The sequence below is a fragment of the Hyperolius riggenbachi genome, chromosome 1, assembly GCF_040937935.1.
Source record: "Hyperolius riggenbachi isolate aHypRig1 chromosome 1, aHypRig1.pri, whole genome shotgun sequence".
NCBI lineage: Eukaryota > Metazoa > Chordata > Amphibia > Anura > Hyperoliidae > Hyperolius > Hyperolius riggenbachi.
Genome location: NC_090646.1, coordinates 217,382,419 through 217,404,627, shown reverse-complemented (window position 1 = coordinate 217,404,627; position 22,209 = coordinate 217,382,419). Strand labels below are relative to the sequence as shown.

The following is a 22,209-nucleotide window of genomic DNA, read 5'->3' as shown; positions in this document are numbered from 1 at the left end:
ATCACAATCCTCTTGTCAATATATCCTGTTTCTTCAGCTGTATGCTCTGCAGAATGTGTCACTTTTCACAGTCACTATTATCCACTGTATTCAGTAAAACTTGCAATAGTAAATAAAATATTTTTGATACTTGCGGAGGTGTATTTCACCGAAGTTCACTTATACGTAATGGTCCAGGAGAGGGGAGAGAATATCAGAGTTTCCGTAGCTTACGGACATCGGGATTCCTCTAATCCTCCAACGGTAATGAGTCTCGGCCGAAGACTCACCCGGGTGTTCTTACGGCTTAAGCTTCCACCGTTTTCCACAGTCCGGACCCAAACAGATTGACAAACTTCCGGCGTACTCTACCGGACGTTTCAGGTGACGTCACCACTCACAAAAGCCAATCAGCCGACATGTTTCGGTAGGCACACCTCAGGGCGTGCCTACCGAAACATGTCGGCTGATTGGCTTTTGTGAGTGGTGACGTCACCTGAAACGTCCGGTAGAGTACGCCGGAAGTTTGTCAATCTGTTTGGGTCCGGACTGTGGAAAACGGTGGAAGCTTAAGCCGTAAGAACACCCGGGTGAGTCTTCGGCCGAGACTCATTACCGTTGGAGGATTAGAGGAATCCCGATGTCCGTAAGCTACGGAAACTCTGATATTCTCTCCCCTCTCCTGGACCATTACGTATAAGTGAACTTCGGTGAAATACACCTCCGCAAGTATCAAAAATATTTTATTTACTATTGCAAGTTTTACTGAATACAGTGGATAATAGTGACTGTGAAAAGTGACACATTCTGCAGAGCATACAGCTGAAGAAACAGGATATATTGACAAGAGGATTGTGATCTATTAATGAGAACTTTTCAAGTGGACACCCTGATAGAGCAATATAGGTAGATAGAAAACGCCAGAGTGTGGAATCATACAGGAGTGTACTGGTGGGAGTATTGATATGATTTTATCCAACATTAAGGTGTCATTCTTCCTTTAGTAGCATCTATTAGGTGAATTTTAATTCAATTTATTCAGATTGGTTCTTAAATAAAGAATTACGGTATTTTACTGTTTTTTGGCGCAGGTATTGTTTTTATATATAGGTTTCATAGTTATTTGATACTGAGCCTCTTATCTCACAGTAAGCATAGCAAACCAGGAAGTTGAGTCACAAAACTAGTCTCATGAATTACTTCTCTTACACTATTTGCATATTGTGTGTTGTGCAGATAAATCGAGTAGTGCTATTTGCACAATGTGCATTATGTTACTGTTACCAGTAAAATTGCTGTCTGCTATCTGTGCTCTGCTACCTAGGTAAAGCACACATTGCTAGCATACCATACACTAGCAACATGCAGTATTACATTGTAATTATCTCTCATGCCATTCTTACATTGTATGCGTCTATCTCACTGCAATGGCACAAGCTCTGTTTTATTAATCTTTCCCTAGGGGTGAGGAGGTTTGTCTTCTGTAATCAGAAAAACCTGCACTGAAATCGTAACAAAGGTTCTTAAGTTCTTCCAACTACATTTAGAATAAAATTAAATAGTTTGTCAGGAGTTAAACTTTGGATCACTTTTTAAAGGGAACCTGAAGTGAGAGGGATATGGACAATGCCATCAATAAAAAAAACAATTACTATCCCATGGCTGTCATGCTGATCTGTTGTTCTAATCTACGTACTCAGTGATTCACAAAGTATGGCAGAGAATCTGGACAAAGTCTGCATAAAGTTTTGTTTTTGTTTTTTTTAAAGAAAGTCAGCAATGGAAACTTCTATATCTGGTCCACTTTAGACCTCATTTAACTAAAAGTTAGCTTTATTTCAAATTTACCTTTTACTGCTATCTCTTGATTCTTGTAGTTCATCAGACTCCATATGAAACACACTGGAAAAAGTATCCTGCAAACAAAGATATTGTGAATTATTGCAGCATGTGTGTTCTTATAGCAAAAAAACAAAACAAACAAACAAACAAACAGGTGGCCAAGGCAATGACAGGTTTTTTTTTGCCCCTTGCTTATCTGTAGTATTGGAACAGAAGGTGTGCTGTTTTATGCTGGGTACACACTATGAGATTTTCTGGTCGATTTACTGTCAGATCGATTATTTCCAACATGTCCGATTTGCTTTTCGATCGATTTCCGAGCATTTTCCGATCGATTTCCGTGCACTTTAATAGGAACTCCCTCGGAAAATGCTCAGAAAACGACCGGAAAGCAAATCGAACATGTTGGAAATAATCGATCTGACAGTAAATCGACCAGAAAATCTCATAGTGTGTACCCAGCATTACACATGCTTGCAAACATTAGCATCTCATTCACCTCTACTGATCACTAATACTGTATATAAATCAGCAAATTGTGTTCACCCCTATTCAACATGGAGAGCACCATAGGCTATAATGTAAAGTTTGTTGCAGAGGTAGAGATATGTAGCCGCAAATCTAGTTAGTGGGCCTTGTTCTGCTGCTATCTGTGGCAAGAAGCAGTGGTAGCGGCTGACGATCTATCATTCACAAAAACTGTCACTTTAGAATCATCACCTTACCATGGGCGTAGCAATCACCCCTGCCATCGCAGGAGCACCTAGAGCCTTTGTGGGCCCCTCCACCTCCCTCTACCCAACAGCAAGTGCAGCCAATTAGCAAATAAACCTCACTCATGAAAACCCTGTGCAGGAGCAGGTCTAATTATTTCCTGCTTCCAGAGGCTGCTTCACAGCAGAACAATCTCTGCTGCCATTCACTGGCTCCCAATCGAATGGGGTTCGGGACAAAGGGGGACCCGTGCTATCATTTTTGCAGGGGGGCCCTGTAAGTCTAGTTACGTCCCTGTACTGTACTCAGGGATAAAAGTACTGTTTTCCAGGGAAAACAATGTAATTGTTCTTTTATAAATCTGGTATTACAAATCTGGTAATCATATTTTAAAAAGTTAGGAAAAAAATGGCGATCGATAGTTGCAAAACAGAGAAAAAGTGAGAAATCCTCAGTCATAGTAACATACTCCCAGTGGCGTAGCAATAGTGGATGCAGGGGCTGCGACCGCACCAGGACCCCTGGACCAAAGGGGCCCACAAGGAGCCCTCCTCCATATATACTATTAGCTTTTCATTGACACTATGCTAATAATGAATACCTCTATACAGTATGCGCATTGCATAGTGGTAATCCTTAACAAACGATTTACTTACTCTAAATACATCTCTCTGACACTGCAGCTGTCCTTGATGGGTTTAGGGACTCCATATCAAAAGAGTGCTTGGGGCTCCATGTAAAACTCGCACTGGGGCCCCAAGCTCTCTAATTACGCCACTGCATACTTCAAACCTCTTCTCTATCTCGCCCCTCAAACAGACTGATCCATTTGGATCTCAAAATTTGTAGAGGTATAACTGGATTTGTATTTTCTTCATTCCTCTAGTTTGAAAACATTAAATACATGGGTAATCCATTGTTTTAATGCTGGGGTTATTCATTTTTCCAGTTTTTATTTATTAGACTCCCAACTGCAATACAGTCAATCTTTGCTAGGATGGAGGCTGCATCTCCACCATCTTTCCCTGTCAAATTAAAAAAATGCACTCAGTTCATTAAAATCACATTCTTTATTAACCACCTTAGCAGTATGGACGAGCTCCGCAAAAAAGCCCCCCCCCCCCAGCGCAGCCTGGCCAATTACCATCAGGCTGCGCTATGGGGTGGATCGGGACTCCCCCTGATGTCATGACGTCGATGACATTGATGACGTAATTCCGATCATCCGATTCCGATCCATGGTGACGAGGGAAGCCCTAACAAGAAATCCCCTTCAGAGCGGGATTTCCTGTTGGGTATGATCGCCGCCGTCGATCGGAGGGGTGGGAGGGATGCCGCAGGGAGGGGGGGAATCATGTAGCTAGCGCTAGGCTAGCTACATGATGAAAAAAAAAACACAGGTAAAAAAACCACCCGCGGCCGAGTGCCGCAAAAGAATAAACCGCCAGGGTTGTTAAAATGTTTTTGCAAAGGAGCTTTATCACATTCCAAACAGGATTTATTGATACACATGACCACTGGCGTATGGGCCCCAGTTAGACCGCCAGGAGAGATCAGATGGTTTCTGCTTTATGATCCCAAACTAGCCTGGGGAAGGTACCATCTGGTCCTAACTTTATAATGTATTATTTGATGGCAGGTATTAATTGGACACCATACACTCCTGCAGGCTGATGACCAAAAGAATTGATAACTATTTAGATTTGTACAGCAAGCTCATGGTGACCAAGAACTCATTGGAGTGTGTAAGGGACTATAATGGTCCTAAAAGCCCCCTTACTAAGATGTTAAGAAAAACAAAAGTTTGCTTTCTTAAGCAAGTTTTAAGAAAGCAAACTTTTGTTTTTGTGTTTCTATTTAGATTTGGTTTTACTTTTCTTTTTTTTGCAAAAATGTGGCAGAATTGATCTGCAAAACTTACCTACAAACTCATACATTTTTATGTTAAAGTGGACCTGAACTCTTGCACAGGACAGAAGGAAAAAATACAAATGCACCCTCTATGTATTTAGAGAGTTTAGCCTGTCTAATTCCCCTCAGCTGTGACTAATCACAATCTGTAATTTAATCTCCATCTGTGCCACGGCAGAGCAGCTAATTTGTACACACAGGATGGTAACAATATGTCTGCTTCCATGAAAGCAGGAAGTAGACAAACTGCAGTTTTATTGCTGGATATGTAATAGCTTTAACAAAAAAAACTTTTTTTTATCTAAAGGTTATTATGCTTATCTTAGTTGTGTATCTTGTAGGGCAGAGATTAAGTTCTGAGTTCAGGTCCGCTTTAATTTCAGTGGTTATTTGACTTTAGAAACAGCATCTAATAGCAGTTTACAGAAAAGCTAATGCAGTCCATTTTCTTTTGTAACTTTATTAAATAAATATTAATTTCCAAAAGGCATTCCCAGATTTAATTTTATCTTGTCTGATAGGGAATCCCAGCTCACCACAGCTCAGATATGTAGAGTCCTCATATTTGGATCCAGGTCACTACCTTGAGACCGAGCCTTTGGTGATGCTGGTATAAAGTCTGTATTGATTTTCTTAAAGTGCCCATACACACCGATTTTCCCATTCTGTCTCCTGCAGAGTTTGGTCATTGAGATCAGGTCAGATGGGAATTCTATTAAATATCTGATTGATTCATTTTCGATTGATTTTGTCCTAAAAAAAAATCTAGGCTGATCTGGGGCAGGAGCAGCAGTAGATTGATGGCCCATATTTTTGCACTGCATCGAATGAGGTGGTTAAAACAATTTTTAATAGATTCCATGCTGGAATCTATTAAAATGTATGTGTTGAGTGTGGTAGGAATCATAATTGATCATTTTGGAACATTGGCTGGAAATCTTTATGTGTATGGCCAACTTCAGTCCAGGTCTTAATTCTACAAATAAGGAGGGTGTTAGCAGTGGATTTGAAGAGGAAGCAGCCAATTGGTCGATTATTTTCAGATACCAAGTCTTACAAAAGATACTCAATCTGATTTCGATTTTTATTAAGATCTTTCTAGGGTTGCCAATCCTCCTTTCCAAAATCCCGCTTAGTTTCATCCTCCTGTAATTTTGTCCTCCAAAATTTTTATCAAATGTGATTGCGACATAAAAGATTCTAGGAACGCTTTCCTGCCAAATAAATTCTTGGAATAAATAGTTCCATGATGTAAACTAAGTTCTAGGAAGGTCAATGGGCAAATTCTGTACAACTAATATGTCCTCGGGTGGGATCTTCATTTTTATTAGATTAATTTTTCCTAATAAATTAAAGGTAGGAAAGATTAGAGCATTTTCATTTTTTACACCTACTGTGACTCCTAGATATTTAACTTTTGGCTATTTGTAATTAAATGGCTTTTGCTTTTAAGCATCTCTGTCAATTCATTATTACAGCTGACCACACTTTATAGTGTCAGATAAATAACGTGAATCAAAAAGAACAATCCTGGAACAGAACTCTACACAATATCAGTAATGAAGCAAACCAGTGATGAAGATCATGCCTTTTTAAGAAACCTTTAACCTGTTGAAATATGTATGCTTGAAGTGGACCTGAGACGAGAGGAAATAAAAGTTTTATACATACCTGAGGCTTCCTCCAGCCCCCTCTGCGCATATCGCTTCCTCGCCACGGTCTGAAACCTCCTAGATCTTCCGGTACCAGTCCCGCGGCCAGTCGGGCGTACTGAGCATGCGTGCGCCCACTGTGCCACTATACTTTTGCTGGGAGCGAGACAGGGGAGCGCGTTTGGCCACACTGTGCCTGTGCCGACTGGCCCCAACTATGTGCAGAGAACGAGGCTGCTACCGGAGGATCTAGGAGGCTTTGGACGGCGGCGTGGGATGGGAGCGATTTAGGCGGAGGGGGCTGGAAGCCCCAGGTATGTATAAAACTTTTATTTCCCCTGGTCTCAAGTACATTGACCTGGAAGGATGTGGGGGCTGTCCTATTTGTTTCCTTTTAAACAATGAACATTGCCTGGCTATCCTGCTGACCCTCTGCCTTTAATACTTTAGTCAAAAACCCTGAACAAGCATGCATATCGGATGCTTGACTTACTTTTGACTGCATTTGCTGCATGCTTGTTTCATGTGGGTGATTCAGACCCTACTGCAGAATGAAAGATTAGCAGGATGCCAGGTAAGTAGTATTGTTTAAAAGAAAACAAATATGTCAGCCTCCATATCCCTCTAAGGTAAGTTGTATTTTAAACTCTGCTTTAAGATACAAAGCTGCAACTCATTTTTGTTTAATAATAAAACGGTTCCTGATTAGCTTTTTCTCATTGTGTGTTGAAGTGCTAATAACAATTTGCACAGGTATGATAACGAAGGCAGAAAGACAATTGACAAGAGAGAATCAAAGGAGCACTTTAAGAGAGAACAATGTTGAATAGAGATCAGCACACATTGGGCCAAAGTCACAACATAACAGTAAACTCAACATAAGTGTGTCTGTACAAAAATTAAATTGTGTAAGTCCCGGTAAACTTAACGTCTGCTGGTTGATTACAACCCTTCTCATGTTAGAAAATGTTTAAACACCCTAAGTACTCTAACACATCATGGCCCTTTCACACTTTTGAGTTATGCTACCTGAAGGATATCAGCATGTGTTCAATTTATTATGCACTTGAATGGGGCTAACTGTGTTCTTTACTGTACATATTCAGGACCTGATTACAAAGAAATGAATGCAATTTCTATTTAAAATGCATTTTATCCAGCGGAGTGCATGTTGTTAATTCAGAAGGATTAATTACAGTGCCTGGTACCTGTATTTACTTTCCTGGTTTAAAGGGACTCTGTAACAAAAATGTCATTGTGTTTTCTACCATCCTACAGGTTCCTAAACCTATTATAATGTGCTCTGGCTTACTGCAGCACTTTATACTATCACCATCTCTGTAATAAATCAGCTTATCTTTCCCCTGTCGGACTTGTCGTGCTGTGTCTGGAAGGCTGCCAACTCAGTGTGATCTGCTATGCATGCCCCCTCTATGCACACTCCCCTGTGTGTGTTATTTACATTAGCCAGCTTTTCTCTGCTCTCTTATCTTTTACAAGCTGGATAAATCCTCTGTTCACATACTGATGAGTCACATACTGCAGAATTACAGACAACCGGGCAGAGCTGTCTGCAAGAGTAAACAAACAATCAGCTTGTAACTCTTCAGTGAGCTGCAGGGGGAAAGAAACACACAAATTATCTCTTGAGATTCAAAAGGAAGGCTGTATACAGCCTGATTGTGTATGGATATATTTTCTATGTGTGGACATACTGTACATCAACCTACTTCCTGTTTTGGTGGCCATTTTGTTTGTTTACAAACAAACTTTTTAAAACTGTTTTTGACTACTTTTAATGCGGCGAGGAGCGGCGAAATTGTGACAGAGGGTAATAGGAGATGTCCCCTAACACACTGGTATGTTTACTTTTGCGTGATTTTAACAATACAGATTGTCTTTAAAGTAATTAATTTAAAGAGGGGTTTGTTAAAGCCAGGATATTAAAAACCAAGTTTATTTCTCAATATAAAAAAGGAAAATAAACAGAATTTAGAATATGTTGAGAAATTACCCACACCTCTTTGTAGCCAAAGTCAAGTGACCAATTCCTAGGCTCTTTTATCTCCTGGATGCTAATTGCTGCACCATCACGGCATCCTGATGCCTCTCACAGTGCCTTCTGGGATGGGGTAGCCCATCTCACCCACCCTCCTGCTATGCTCAAGGTGAGAGGGAACAGCTTGAATGGCAATTCATCCTCCCATCTGCAGCGCTTCTAACAAAAAGATGAGGCTGAAAATCACTTTATTAAGGGATCGGTATACAGATCTCAAATAAATGCCCAGTCAAACTATAATCTGGGACCATGTGAGCTCTGTGGCACACATAAAAAAGAAGAAGAGACGGAGGAGCGCTCCGTAGTGTATTACCCAAAAACAAATAGTTTCCCGCATTTGGGGAAATCGCAGGGGTCAACCTGCCCGGAGTGCAATGGACGGGCCTCACCCTGGGAGAACCACCTTATCACGAAGGTGGTTCTCCCAGGGTGAGGCACGTCCATTGCACTCCGGGCAGGTTGACCCCTGCGATTTCCCCAAATGCGGGAAACTATTTTTTTTTGGGTAATACACTACGGAGCGCTCCTCCGTCTCTTCTTCTTTTTTTCACTGTCTACCAAGTCCAGCTGAGCAACCCAGCCTGGAGGAGTCGCTAGAGTGTACTATCCGTGGTTCGCCTGGCGGATCGTGCAGCGCAAGATTGCCCATCTCTTGTTTTTTCTGTGGCACACATACCTGTCAAGGACTCCACCAAGAATTAGCAAAAAAAAACATAGGCCTCTTAGCCCAACTATTCTAGTTTAGTCATTTACAATATATTTAGTGAATTTATATGGTCTACTTACGGGGCAGTCTTCATCCACAATGAAGATTGTACACCTCTGAGCTTGCATAAAGGACAGAATTGTGGCTGCAATCTTCTTCAAAATAACCTCTAATGACTGCTGTTCCTCGAAGATCAAAGTAGCAAGATCAAGGAGTACCTGAAATGAAGTGCAATGTTAAGAACACAATTATCTCCAGGCACCAAGTTCAGCTTTATCCTGAGACCAATATGCTTATTATTTTCAAGGCCCAGCAGGTGTATGTGTGTGAACAAGCATATCTGCACTGGGCATGTGCAAGTAAGGCCCGCACATGCCCAGTAGAGGGAAGTGCTCATACGCGGAGGAAAAAGAACTGTGCACAAGTGCTTGCCTAATGTGGATGCTCTCACTCACAGTCGCACTCCCAGTCCTAAAGATAGAGAGGGACCCGGTGCTGGATCGGTGGTCTGGAGAGTGTTTCAAGAAGCCTCCGGACTATCCAGAGGCTTCCCACTAATGAGGTCAGTATCTGACCTTTGCACTTCAGTATTGCTTTACAGTTAGAATGTCTTACATCAAATTCCCATGTCAGCAATTCCTTTCACTTCACCCACCCATACTGTATTTCTGAAGCTACCTCTATGAAGTCATGCGAGTCTTGGAAATGTATTGTTTCTTTCACAGCCTCAAGGAAACAATAGCCAACTTCAATTTCATGTTAGTAGACAAGCTATGTGATGATCAGGCTAATCAGCTGTATTAAAATATATGCAAATTACCATATGCCAGGCACATATGGACAAACGTTTTCATCATGAAGAACAAAAGCTCTGAAATGTAAATTTACAAGTGAAATGTGTGCACAGGTAATAATCCTGGAGATCCGTGCCCTTGTTCTACACAGTTATTACCGAACAGATCCATTTCTCTTTGCATTGATTTTTCTACAATCACGCTATCTATTCCAGTTCATAAGCATAAGCAATTACTTGTGCTGCCTGAATAATATATTTTCTGTGCTGTACAACTTCAGACAGCTGGAAAAGCAGAATAAGCTTGAAAAGCAGAATACAAGAGGAGATTAGTCCTGTATAAGATGGACAAGTACTAACCTTGCATGACAGTCGAGACAACGCTGTATACTATATTTATTGGCGTGACTAGAGGGGAACAACCCCTGCGATCGATCTCGGGGGGGGGGGGGGGTGTTTTTGTGGCTGCACTTGTTATGGGATTGAAGACCATGGTGGCCACAGTTGTTTAATGACCTTAGTGAGATGGGTCCCAAGGCTATGAAGGGCATCAAGGGGAGGAAAGCGAAGGGATGTGAATATTGGGCTGACCATATCGTTTTGCTGGGGGGCCCCATGAATTTTAGTTAGGCCACTGAATATGTTGCAACAATGGCTGCTATAACTCAAAAGGCTCTACTGAGTACCAGTTAGTCCAGATGCTTGCTTGGGCTTTCTGGGTTAAAAAGAAGCTGTCCATTTTTGGATAATTTTGCTTTTTGATTGTTCCAAACAATTTCCCAAAAGGAACCTGATAGGATGGAAGATCCAGACCACCATACCCAGGCCCGAATTTACTTCATATGAGCCTATAGGCACAGATGTCCTGGCAACTCACTTTGCCCTCCATGAATCAACAAACCGATGCCAAGCTGCATCACAAGTGTGCTGGCTGGCCTAGCTGTCACTCCTCCCTTCCTTGGTGTAGGTATATAGGTGCCATTTAGTATTAGGTTGCCAAAGGTACCCTCAGTATTAAGTAGCTAGTGGTGACCCAACGTATTAGGTAGCTAGAGATGCCCCCAGTTGAATGTAGATCTCGTCAGTGGATCGGTGAAAGTCAGGTGAGTAACCTCTCAATTACACTCTGCTCGAGACTCTGCATAGGGAAGGAGAGAGGGAGACCATCAGGGAGGGAAGTGAGCTGCCTTTCTATCATCAGGTGCCTGTAGGCTTGCGCCTACAGTGCCTTATGGTAAATAAGGCCCTGACTGTACTGTACATTGACTATGGTGTTAAATCTTTTGTCCTCCTGTAGCTCTCTTTGGGTACTTACAGGAGGGAAGCTCTCAGACAGCAGGGCCAAATGGAGAATAGCAGGAGTCAGACCTTCTAGCACTTCTAAGCAGTGACATTTCTGGTGTTCTTGTCCCTCCAAGCAAGAAAACCTGTGTGTGGGTTGGAGTATATTCCTGTCTATTCACATTCTCAATATTTGCCTATTTGATGCCATGCAAATATGTGTGTCCCCACCCCCATTTTGCAAAACCGATTGAGCACTCTCTGATCAAGATGTGATTGGCTAGTGATCGATTCCTACCACATACAGCACATTAATTGTCCATAAACCTCAGCAGGAAATCTATTGAAAATTGATCAAACTGCAGTGTTGCACTGAACAGGCCCATTGATTGACCAATGGTTAGAATGATCACATCTGCTGTAAATCAAATGGGAAAATTAAAGCATGTATGGCTCACTCAAGCCTTATTTTGTACTCTCTGAACTTCAATAAAACTTGGCAACTGGACAATTGTCTATTCTGTCTACAGAAAGGTTGGGTTGTGTAACTCCAGACCTCCAGGGCCTAAATCCTCACACAGTTTTAGTATAGTTCTAATTAACACAGTGAATGAGGTAAGATGTTGTTTACAAACAAAGAAGACTTTGTCCATGCTAAAATACAGGCATGGATACAGCCCTTGAAGACTAGAGCCAGACAACCCTGTGTATATTTTATGATATGATAAAGAAGCTGAAACTATACTAAAGAAAAAAGCAACAAACAATACCTGGTTCCGCCTGTTCTCTAGTAGGGAGGTCTCATAGAGCTGTGCGTTGTGCAGTACAATACCACAGAATGCCAGGTATGCAGCAAAGTCCTGAAAACATTCAATGAAGCACAGAAATGAATTAATGCAAAAGAAACACAATTGAATCATAAGTCACGGAGCAATCAAGATTTTTTTTAGTGCAGCTTAAAAAATACAATCAAACATCTTTTAACTACTACATTTTGGCCCATTTCACACTGTCGTACTCTCCCCTGCCACTTCCACGTCACAAGGGCCATTAGACTCTATAAGGCTAGCCACAGTACTGAGGGTGTGACAGAAGTGCTTGGATCCATGCAGATTCTGCAGTGTTGACAAGCTGTGCTGGCAACGTCAGTGGCACCGCAACATGCGCAGATTGCTTGAAATCCAGTGACATAGTTACATAGTTATTTTGGTTGAAAAAAGACATACGTCCATCGAGTTCCTGTCCATCATACTTCCTGTCCAGCCCGGAGCATGTCACTCCGTGGGGGGCAGAGCTAACCAATTTGCCCTGTGGCGTATTTTGCCACAGGGTAATAAAAAGACAAAATGGTGTGGTACGACTGTCCTGCGGTGCGCAGAACCATTGCACCGCACCATGTATGGAATTTTTCTGAAAGTGATTGTGCAGTTTCCACCTAACGCTCCCGCACGCACTGTGTCCAGGCATATATAAGTATTAAAAACGTGCCTACTACTACCTCTGTCTTGGTACGAAAGGTAGGGGAGACCCTCTTGGACATGGGAGGCCGAAGACTTTTACCTTGTGCTAAAGGCCCATGGAACAGCATCAGCATTAATGAGTGGCAAACAATGGATTGTTCCGATTTCAGCAGGTGGTTACAGCGCCGCAATGACGATTGCTAAAAGATTATTGTTGGTTTAAGCAATTTACGTGGAGCATTACACAAATTGCATAACTTGCTATAAACATATCTCCAATTTATTTAGTGAATTAGGTAAATTGCTAAACTCAGATTAAACATACAACAGTTACTCAAGCAATGTAAGTGTTTACTCTCTCTCCCGCTCTCTCTTTTTTTAGTGAATTTTCTCCATAGTGTCTGATATATACAAATACCATACATTGCATCAAAAGCATGTCTGATATTCCTACTAATGCATTACAAGAGCCTATTTAGTATGATAAATGATGTCAGCATGACAACAGATAGCATTACAGTTTAGGTGTTGCTATACAATGCATGGCCACCTTATTTCATCTTGTGTGATTGAGATCTTATAGGGGTGTAAGCACTACACTGCGCTAAGCAGTAAAAAGTCCATAAAGTCTTACGCACGGTGAGTAGAGTGTAATGCACTGCATGGAATGTATTGCATTCGGCAATACTCATCGTGTGGAAAGACTCTGCACATGAAATTCTGCTTATCAAAGTTATTATAAAGAGCCAACATGTTCCGTGGCACTGTACAAAGAAACAAACATGGGGTACATATGGTAATGATGCAGACAATAGTATACACCAATATATAAAATACATAATTGGTACAAAATACTGACTTGGTGCAGTTTACTACATACACCCCTAAGTATCTTTTCTAATAATTTCATAGCCTCAGGGCCTAACTCTCTGGCAGGAAACACTACAACACTTCTCGAACACTGATGACATCACCTGTGCTTTCCTGTGCAGCAGCCATGTTAAAGGTGGAAGTATGTGACCACTCTGCTTTTTAGTAACTAGTAGACTAGATTGTGCAAGCAACAGTGAAGGGCTTGTTCACACTACAAGAGCTTTTTACATGCTAGTGATTTTGAAAAGCTCTTGCTAACGTAATGCTTTGGGGGATTTTTACAAAATCACATCGCTCCAGTGAGAACACACACATAGGATAACCCTAGCAAGGGCTTTTTAAATCACAAAGCGCTTAGAAAAGCTCTTGTAGTGTGAACAAGCCCCGAAGCATTTCTCAAACATACTACAAGGAAATATTAACTCTTGCTAGTTATAACACAGACTCAGGCATGGAGGAAATAGGTCTTCACCCATCAGTCTAGTTCAGCAGCCTCTGCTTACATTCAGGAGATGAGTGCACGGCTGGAGGTCCCAGATATAAACATCTGGATTTGTCTAATGGCAAAATGCTACATACTTAGAGAGAGTAGATGAATGGAAGATCACACAGTAAATCAGAGGTCACATCAGATTTGAAGGGTACATTTTATTTTGAAATTTACCATCATATGCATTGCATTCAGAGGTAAATCAACATTCATTCTATATCTTCCAACATTACACAACCTGTCAGGGAAAAATGACATAGGAAAAACCACTTAATGAGGCATGATTAGCTCACAAATAACTGCCACATACTGCAGGTTAATGCTGGAGTAAGACACAAGTGCATGTGGTATTTCTTAGTCATGTAGCACGTCCAGAAGAAGGTTGTTGATCTTCATACTTCAGTTTTGGATGTCTAACATTGATTTCTAAGCAACTCATCACAGAAATACTTTCTAGTCAGATATGCATTGCATTTGATGAGTACAGGTGTTCAATTTGCAATGCTATTAGGAAGATCAGCATTTTCTGTTTCTAATTATGCAAGGTACAATTTGGAAGACTGTTAAATAGACAAATATCAAAGGTAACAGTTTCATATGCCATTCAAATGTGGAACGAAAGAAGTTCAATAAATGTTACTATAATGCAAAATAAGCAGGGCAATGGATGCAAAGGTCTATTCAATTAAAGCTAACCTGAACTCAGAACTTCCCTTACCTCTCAGCTCTAAAGGATAAGCAAAAGCATAATAACCTTTAAAGAAAAACATGTCTGTTACAGCTGATACAAATCCTGCAATAAATCTGCATTGTGTCTACTTCCTGCTTTCATGGCAGCAGACAGAGTTAACATCCTGTGTTTACAAATTAGCTGCTCTTGCCGAAGCAGCAAGCTGACACAGCTGAGAGATCAAATTACAAATTGTGATTAGTCCCAGATTAGGTGGAAATAGGCAGGCTAAACTCTCTAAATATATACAAGGTGCCTTTCTCTGTTTTTCTTTAGTCCCATGCATGAGTTCAGATCCACTTTAAAGCTACAAAGTCAGCGTTCAAAGACAGACAGGTGATGGGGGTACCGTGTAAAACCGCCTAAAAGCTGTTTCGTGGGTCTCAACACTTCATCAGAGGCCACAAAGTGCTTGAACAGAAAATCTGCCAATGAAGATTTCTTTGTTCTAACACTTTGTGACTTCTGACAAATCGGGAAGTCCCACAATACAGTTGTTAGGCTATTTTGCACACTGATTTTGTAGCATTAGGATTTGGATCCAGTGCCGGCCTTTGATCTCATTTGGTAGTATCTACTTTGAATCCCTGAGAGCACAGATCTGTGGCCCGGTCTTTATCTGACCCCTGCATTGAGGCCTGGTGCACACCAAAACCCGCTAGCAGATCCGCAAAATGCTAGCAGATTTTGAAACGCTTTTTCTTATTTTTCTGTAGCATTTCAGCTAGCGTTTTGCGGTTTTGTGTAGTGGTTTTGGTGTAGTAGATTTCATATATTGTTACAGTAAAGCTGTTACTGAACAGCTTCTGTAACAAAAACGCCAGCAAAACCGCTCTGAACAGGCGTTTTTCAGAGCGGTTTGCGTTTTTCCTATACTTAACATTGAGGCAGAAACGCATCCGCAATCCAAAAAATGCCTCACCCCGGGAGTATGCATTTCTGCAAAACGCCTCCCGCTCTGGTGTGAACCACCCCATTGAGATACATTGACCAAGCGGCTGCAGAAACGCTGAAAAAGCCGCTCGGTGTGCACCAGCCCTGACTTATACATTGATTATCCCCTCCTTTTGAATTTTCACAAATGCTTTATGTTCTGAAGTGGCAATGTATTGTTTTATGTGCGTTAACCTAAAATAGGCTCGGAGTAAAAGAAAGAAGTTGCTGGGAATGGTAATACAGGGGAGGTGAGTAAGTGCAGGGGCTGCTGCAGATCTCTCTGCGGTATGTCTTCCTGCTTTTGGGGTCTAAAAGCACATGAAAAAATGATACCGCTTTTTAGACCCTAAAATCAGGAAAGAAACATACCGCCATGGAAGTTAAAGTGGATCCAAGATAAACTTTTACTCATTGCATAATTGTGTTCCTTTCATATAGTTTATAGGGCGTTCCTCAAGCCAAATACTTTTTATGTTTTGTTTTAATACTCCAATTCCCTATAAACTAAACAAGCCTCACCCACAATTTTTTCCCAGTGCCTTGGCACTGTAGCAAGGGCTTATGGGAGTTCAGTCTGGGCAGGAGGAGGTTACGAGCCAGTGATTTCAGAGGCAGGGGGGAGGAGGAGAGGGGACTGAATTTACACACAGGCAAGCTGATAGCATCTCCAGCCATCAGCCTGTGACAATGTGACAAACAGAACATGGCTGCCCTCATTGTATCACAGGAATAAATAATCATAAACTGTTGAAGCTGTTTGCAGCTGGATATGCTGTGTAAACTATCTAAACTTTAGATAAGATATATAGACAAGTTACTTGTTATAGTTAGTTTTTCATCTTGGATCCGCTTTACGAAGCTCAGAACAGGCTTATCTTGCTGTATCCTCCACAGCTGTGTCAGCAATTACAACCAATCCTTGTCTCTGCCTAATTAATCGTTTGTAGAGCTGCAACAGCTGAACAACTATTTGAATTCATTACTCTAATATCAGCTGACTAATCAAACATCTTTGAGAATATTAAAACGTTTATAATTTCTGAAAGACTAAGTTAACAAAACAAAACAAAAAACCCCACTTATTCTTATTCAGTGCTCATTTCATGAAACTTCATGGAGTACACTAAAAGTAACTGATCCAAAAATTTCTCATGGCGAATTTTGAGAATTTTGACATCTTTTTTATTGTTGTCGTTGTGTATATTTTATAGAAGTTTTGAATGGAAATCTTCAGCTATGCACTGCATTATGGCCGGACGCATGAGCCATGGTATTGAGCGCTGATACCACACAAAGCTTCCAGGATACTGAATCAGTGTTCTGTTTCCGTGGTGTTTGTAGAGAACAGAACAGCGTAGTCTCGCCTAAAGAGCCCGCGCATGCACTGTCGATATCAGGAAAGGAGAAAAAACGAACCGGACATTGGAGGGCATCGGAGGAGAAATACAGCGCAGCTGTCTGTGTGCTGCTTACAGGAGGAAGTAGATGGAGAATTCGGGTGGGTGCTGTATGGGAGGAAGCACCCGGAGCCCTGTTTTTTTGTAGCCAAGATGGCGGCGCCTAGCCACAATAGAGGATGGGAGACTTCAGGCAACATCACCTCATTCCTTACAGTACACTGAATTCTGGGGAACAGTTTTTTCCCCACATACCTGCTGCTCGGTTAGCTTTAACCTTTTTCTCCACTTGAATGAGTTATCTCATTGACGATAACTCATGTCCTGTGATCGACAATTACTTAAAGCTGTGTACACACATTAGATGAAACTTGGTTGAGGCGGCCATTAAGGACCAATTCTGACAAGAATCCACTATGTATGCAGTAACCCCCTCCCCTCTCATGTCAACAGAACATGTCGATAGCCTATAGGCTAGCAACATGTCTGTACAGCCTCAGCCCTGTACAGCCTCAGCCTGAGCTTGAACAAACAAGTATAGCAGAACTAATCTGTTGTCTCTCCTGCCTTCCTACACTGCCCTCTAATGGGCAATTCATGTTACTACACTAACTATTTCTTAATTCTGATTTATTGCTGCAAGTCCTATACAGTGGCTTGGCCCTAATAGCTGCTATTAAACCACACTTAATTGTGTGATATCACGCTTGATTTTTGTTATTGCATCGCAATGTGATCATGTTTTTGTTTGCATTTTCCCACCTTATTTTTCATGTTTTTTTTTTCATGCAGTTTTGTACTTGCATCAATCTATAACAGAATTAGCGATGTACACTTTAGTCAGGGAAAATCGATGTCTGATTTGTTTTATTGTGCAGGACCAGTTATCACAATATAACAATCAGGAGAAGCCAGACACAGTATAAAATCCACAACACACACGCGGTCATGCATTTACCAGTAGGAGGGGGAAGGAGATTCTATGTTGGAGTTGGACACCTAATAGTTATAGTAACTGTCTTTAATCAGACAGATCCTAGACCTGGGAAGTCACACCAGACATAGCAATACTGTGCTGGGGGACAACCCAGCAGCCACTAGCATTCTTGCAGCTGCTTATTGGGGACAGATAACAGTTAATCTGGGACTTTCCAAGCAGGGAGTATCCTATAAATTCACACCAGTGCTGAAAGCTTCATTTTTCTAATCACTTTATTAAACAGTACTGTATATATTTATGAATATTACCTTCTCATCTTGTTCTGTAAATGTGCCACTGTTTCCAGACTTCTTATTGATTGCTTGTGCCACACCAACGACCTGATTGGATCAATGAACAAATGCGTTAATTCCACTGTAAGCACACCAACATGATTGTCAGAAGATCAGTGAACAACCAATGCAAAGTATACTTTATAACCCAAGAAACATGAACTGCTGCACGCTTAACAAATGCAAATCCCTCATCTTTGATGCTCACTGTATTCTCACTACAGAAAATTCTACAGAAAGAACATCAAACACATGGCTTAGCATGTATATTTAGATCCAGACTTCGGTGCAAAGTTTGACCTCAGTCACAGAAACATGGAAAACACTGCTTCAATACAGTCAGGCCTAAATGCAATAGCCAGTATGACCTGACATTTATGTCACACACCACTGCTACAGTGTTCTGAGTTTTGTTGTGCTGAACTTTACTTTCATAGCCGCTTAATTAAGCAGGTCACAGAAACACGGATTCTAGCATTTTCCTAGGTTACCTCTGAGCAGGTTACATATCTCCTTGTGGAAATGGTTAAAATGAAAGGACATCTGTCGTGAAAAATTGTAACATTTATAATCCATACTTGTAAAATGTAGTTTTCTGCCAGAGAAAAATGCACCATAACTTACTTTTTTCTTTTATTGCTATCACTTACAGTAAGTAGTAAACACCAGACAGATCTGATAGGTATTAGACTAGTCCATCTCCTCATGGGGGATTTTCAGGTATATCTTTATTTACAAAAGCTCTTACTGGACAGCAGTTGCTCAGGTCAAGTGCCAAAATATTGTGTCAACAAGTAGGGAAGCTGGCTGGCATATTTATATAGATCTTTTCAAAGGAATGTTTTTTATGAAAAGAACAAAGGAAACCATGAGAATCCCACATGAGGAGATGGACTAGTCCAAAATAAGTCCGATCTGCCAGCCTTTACTGCCTTTTGTAAGTGACCACAACATCGGAAATATTTTATACAGTAGTGCATTTTAGCCTGAGAGAAATGTACATTTTATATGCAGGCATTTTAAACTTTACACTTTTTCATGATTGTGGTCCTTCAACCACTTGCCGACCGCGCACTCATAACGCGCGTCGGCAAAGTGGTAGCTGCAGGACCAGCGACGCAGTATTGCGTCGCCAGCTGCAGGCTAATTAATCAGGAAGCAGCCGCTCGCGCGAGCGGCTGCTTCCTGTCAATTCACGGCGGGGGGCTCCGTGAATAGCCTGCGGGCCGCCGATGGCGGCTCGCAGGCTAAATGTAAACACAAGCGGAAATAATCCGCTTTGTTTACATTGTACGGCGCTGCTGCGCAGCAGTGCCGTAAGGCAGATCGGCGATCCCCGGCCAATCAGCGGCCGGGGATCGGCGCCATGTGACAGGGGACGTCCTGTCACTGGCTGCACAGGACGGATAGCGTCCTGTGCAGCCCCGATCACCGGGGATGACAGGTAGGAGAGGGAGGGGGGGAATATCGCCGCGGAGGGGGGCTTTGAGGTGCCCCCCCGCAACTAGCCTGCAGGCAGGAGCGATCAGACCCCCCCTGCACACCATCCCCATAGGGGGGAAAAAAGGGGGGCGATCTGATCGCTCTGCGTGCTGCCTGATCTGTGCTGGGGGCTGCAGAGCCCACCCAGCACAGATCACAGAATACTGCGCTGGTCCTTAAGGGGGGGTAAAGGGTGGGTCCTCAAGTGGTTAAGGCATTTTCTCTCCCCCCATGACACCTCCAAATATGTCCATGAAGACTTAAAACTGGCCATACACCAAATAAACCTGACTGTTCGATCTTATCCTTCATTACCACATCAACGTAGTATAAGGGCCAACACATTCAGAATATGGTACTTTCGCCAGACTGTTCACGTGAGCTCTACTACGATTTACCTGAAAAGACAACTGTAGAGAGAGGTATATGGAGGCCGCCATATGTATTTCCTTTTAAGCAATACCATTTGCCTGACTTTCCTGCTGATCCTCTGCCAATAATACTTTTAGCCATAGACCCTGAACAAGCATGCAGCAGATCAGGTGTTTCTGACAAGATTAGCTGCATGCTTGTTTCTGGTGTTATTCAGCCACTACTGCAGCCAAATAGATTAGCACGGCTGCCAGGCAATTGGTATTGTTTCAAAGGATATAAATAAGGCAGCCTCCATATACCTCTCACTACAGTTTTCCTTTAAGCAGAGGAGAGGAGGAAAGAAGTACAAACACTTTCAGAAACTGTATGTACACTGCAAGGAAAAGGAAAGGCACAATCTCCATATAAATTTATGAATCAATCACTTATTGTGAATGTACAGTGTTAATTAACATGAGTGAAACAAGCTCAAGCTGCATCTTGTTTAGACATAGCCTAAAAATATATCTAAGAAATGTCGCTGATATTTGAGTAACGTGATTAGTAACTACTGCTTACATAGTCACAGCACAGATCTAGTGAATGTATAAACGCAAAGTACATATTTCAGCACAACCGTGCACTTTCAGTTCCTGCAGTAGCACTGGCCCTGTTTAAAATAATTACCTTTAACCTCCTTGGCGGTCTGATTCTTTCCAGATTTTAGGGTCTAAAAGCGGTGAAATTTTTTTTCCACTCTTTCAGACCCTAAAACCTGAAAAAAATCATCCTGGCAGGGAGATCTGCAGCAAAATAAAAAAAAAATGTACCTTCCTGGTCTCCTGTGCTGCAGTTTTCTTTTTGCCCACAAGATGGCGCTAATATACATATAAACGAACTTCTCTATATTTCTCTAATATAGAGAAGTTTGTTTTCAATATTAGCCCCGCCCCCGATGACGTCACGCTGCCACCACCGCTCTGCTGCCACCACCACGGCTGCGCTGCTCCAACTGGCTGCCGGGTCCCCGGAAGAATAGCGGGGACATGGGGGATCCCGGCGGCCAGGGAAAGACCCCACACTGCCGGGGAGAGAGGCTGGAGTCCCGCTGCGCAGCGAGATCGCACGCGGGACTCCACAACTAAAGGTAAAGCTCTGCAATGCCTACCCCGACCTGAGCTCGGGATCACCGCTAATAGCCTGTTTTTTCTACCCCGAGCTCAGGTCGGGAAAACCGGCAAGGAGGTTAAAGAGGAACTCCAGTGAAAATAATGTAGTAAAAAAAGTGCTTCATTTTTACCATAATTATGTATAAATGATTTAGTCAGTGTTTGCTCAGTGTAAAATCTTTCCTCTCCCCGATTTACATTCTGACATTTATTACATGGTGACATTTTTACTGTGGGCAGGTTATGTAGCTGCTCCTAGCTGTTTTGGCTGTTAGAGGCAGCTGTAAACAGCTAATTCCTGTCTGTGAACATTGTTACATTGTGGCAGTTTGCCCAGAGTACCGCGGTACTCAGAGCTTCTTGTGGGAGGGGTTTCAGCACAAAATCAGTCATACAGCGCCCCCTGATGGTCTGTTTGTGAGAAGCAATATATTTCTCATGTAAAAGATGGGTATCAGCTACTGATTGGGATAAAGTTCAATTCTATGTTGGAGTTTCTCTTTAAAATCAATATGAAATACACTGGCTACATTGTTCAGTGAGTGGTTGATCCACCTGAACTGTATATGTAAGATCAGGAGGAGTTTTACACTGAATGTATGCATAGAATTTGACATTAGTGTAGTCTCAGCTATGCTGCAAACCATGTCACCCAACCTTAATCACAGTGATTTCCACTCATCTCAGCTTTCCCCATGGGACAAGAACTCATAATCTCAATCGCTTAACTCAGTGCTCCCCAACCCTGTCCTCAAGTCCCACCAACAGTACATGTTTTGTGTAAATCCGCAAAGGTAGTTAATCAGCTCTACTGAGACACTAATTACCTCACCTGTGCATGTTTGTGGTTTCCTGCAAAACACTTACTGTTAGTGGGCCTTGAGGACAGGGTTGGGGAGCTTTGGCTTAACTAACTTCCTGCTCTACACAATTTCTTAACCTTCCCTTCTACACTAAGCGATACAACTAACCTTCATTAGCTACCTACCAGCCACATTCAGTGCCTATGCCTAATCGACTGATGTTTAACTTTTCATTTTCATATGCCTATTGCAATCTTCTTATTGGCTTCAGAGCCAGTGGCCTATCCAGTGTCCCTCTTCAACTCC

At 42.0% G+C, this 22,209-nt stretch overlaps 1 protein-coding gene across 10 annotated transcripts in view; it reads right to left on the bottom strand.

Annotated features, from left to right (window-relative positions):
- The window catches only part of PDE5A (phosphodiesterase 5A), a 236,196-nt gene that overhangs the window by 85,250 nt on the left and 128,737 nt on the right, over nt 1-22,209 (bottom strand). For all 10 annotated transcript variants that reach the window (XM_068280494.1, XM_068280429.1, XM_068280420.1 and 7 more), the window contains 4 exons: nt 18,072-18,143; nt 11,708-11,797; nt 8,944-9,081; nt 1,828-1,895 (listed from right to left, as the gene is read on the bottom strand). In XM_068280494.1, coding sequence (XP_068136595.1) covers nt 1,828-1,895; nt 8,944-9,081; nt 11,708-11,797; nt 18,072-18,143 — 368 coding nt within the window. The remainder of the gene's footprint in view (nt 1-1,827; nt 1,896-8,943; nt 9,082-11,707; nt 11,798-18,071; nt 18,144-22,209) is intronic.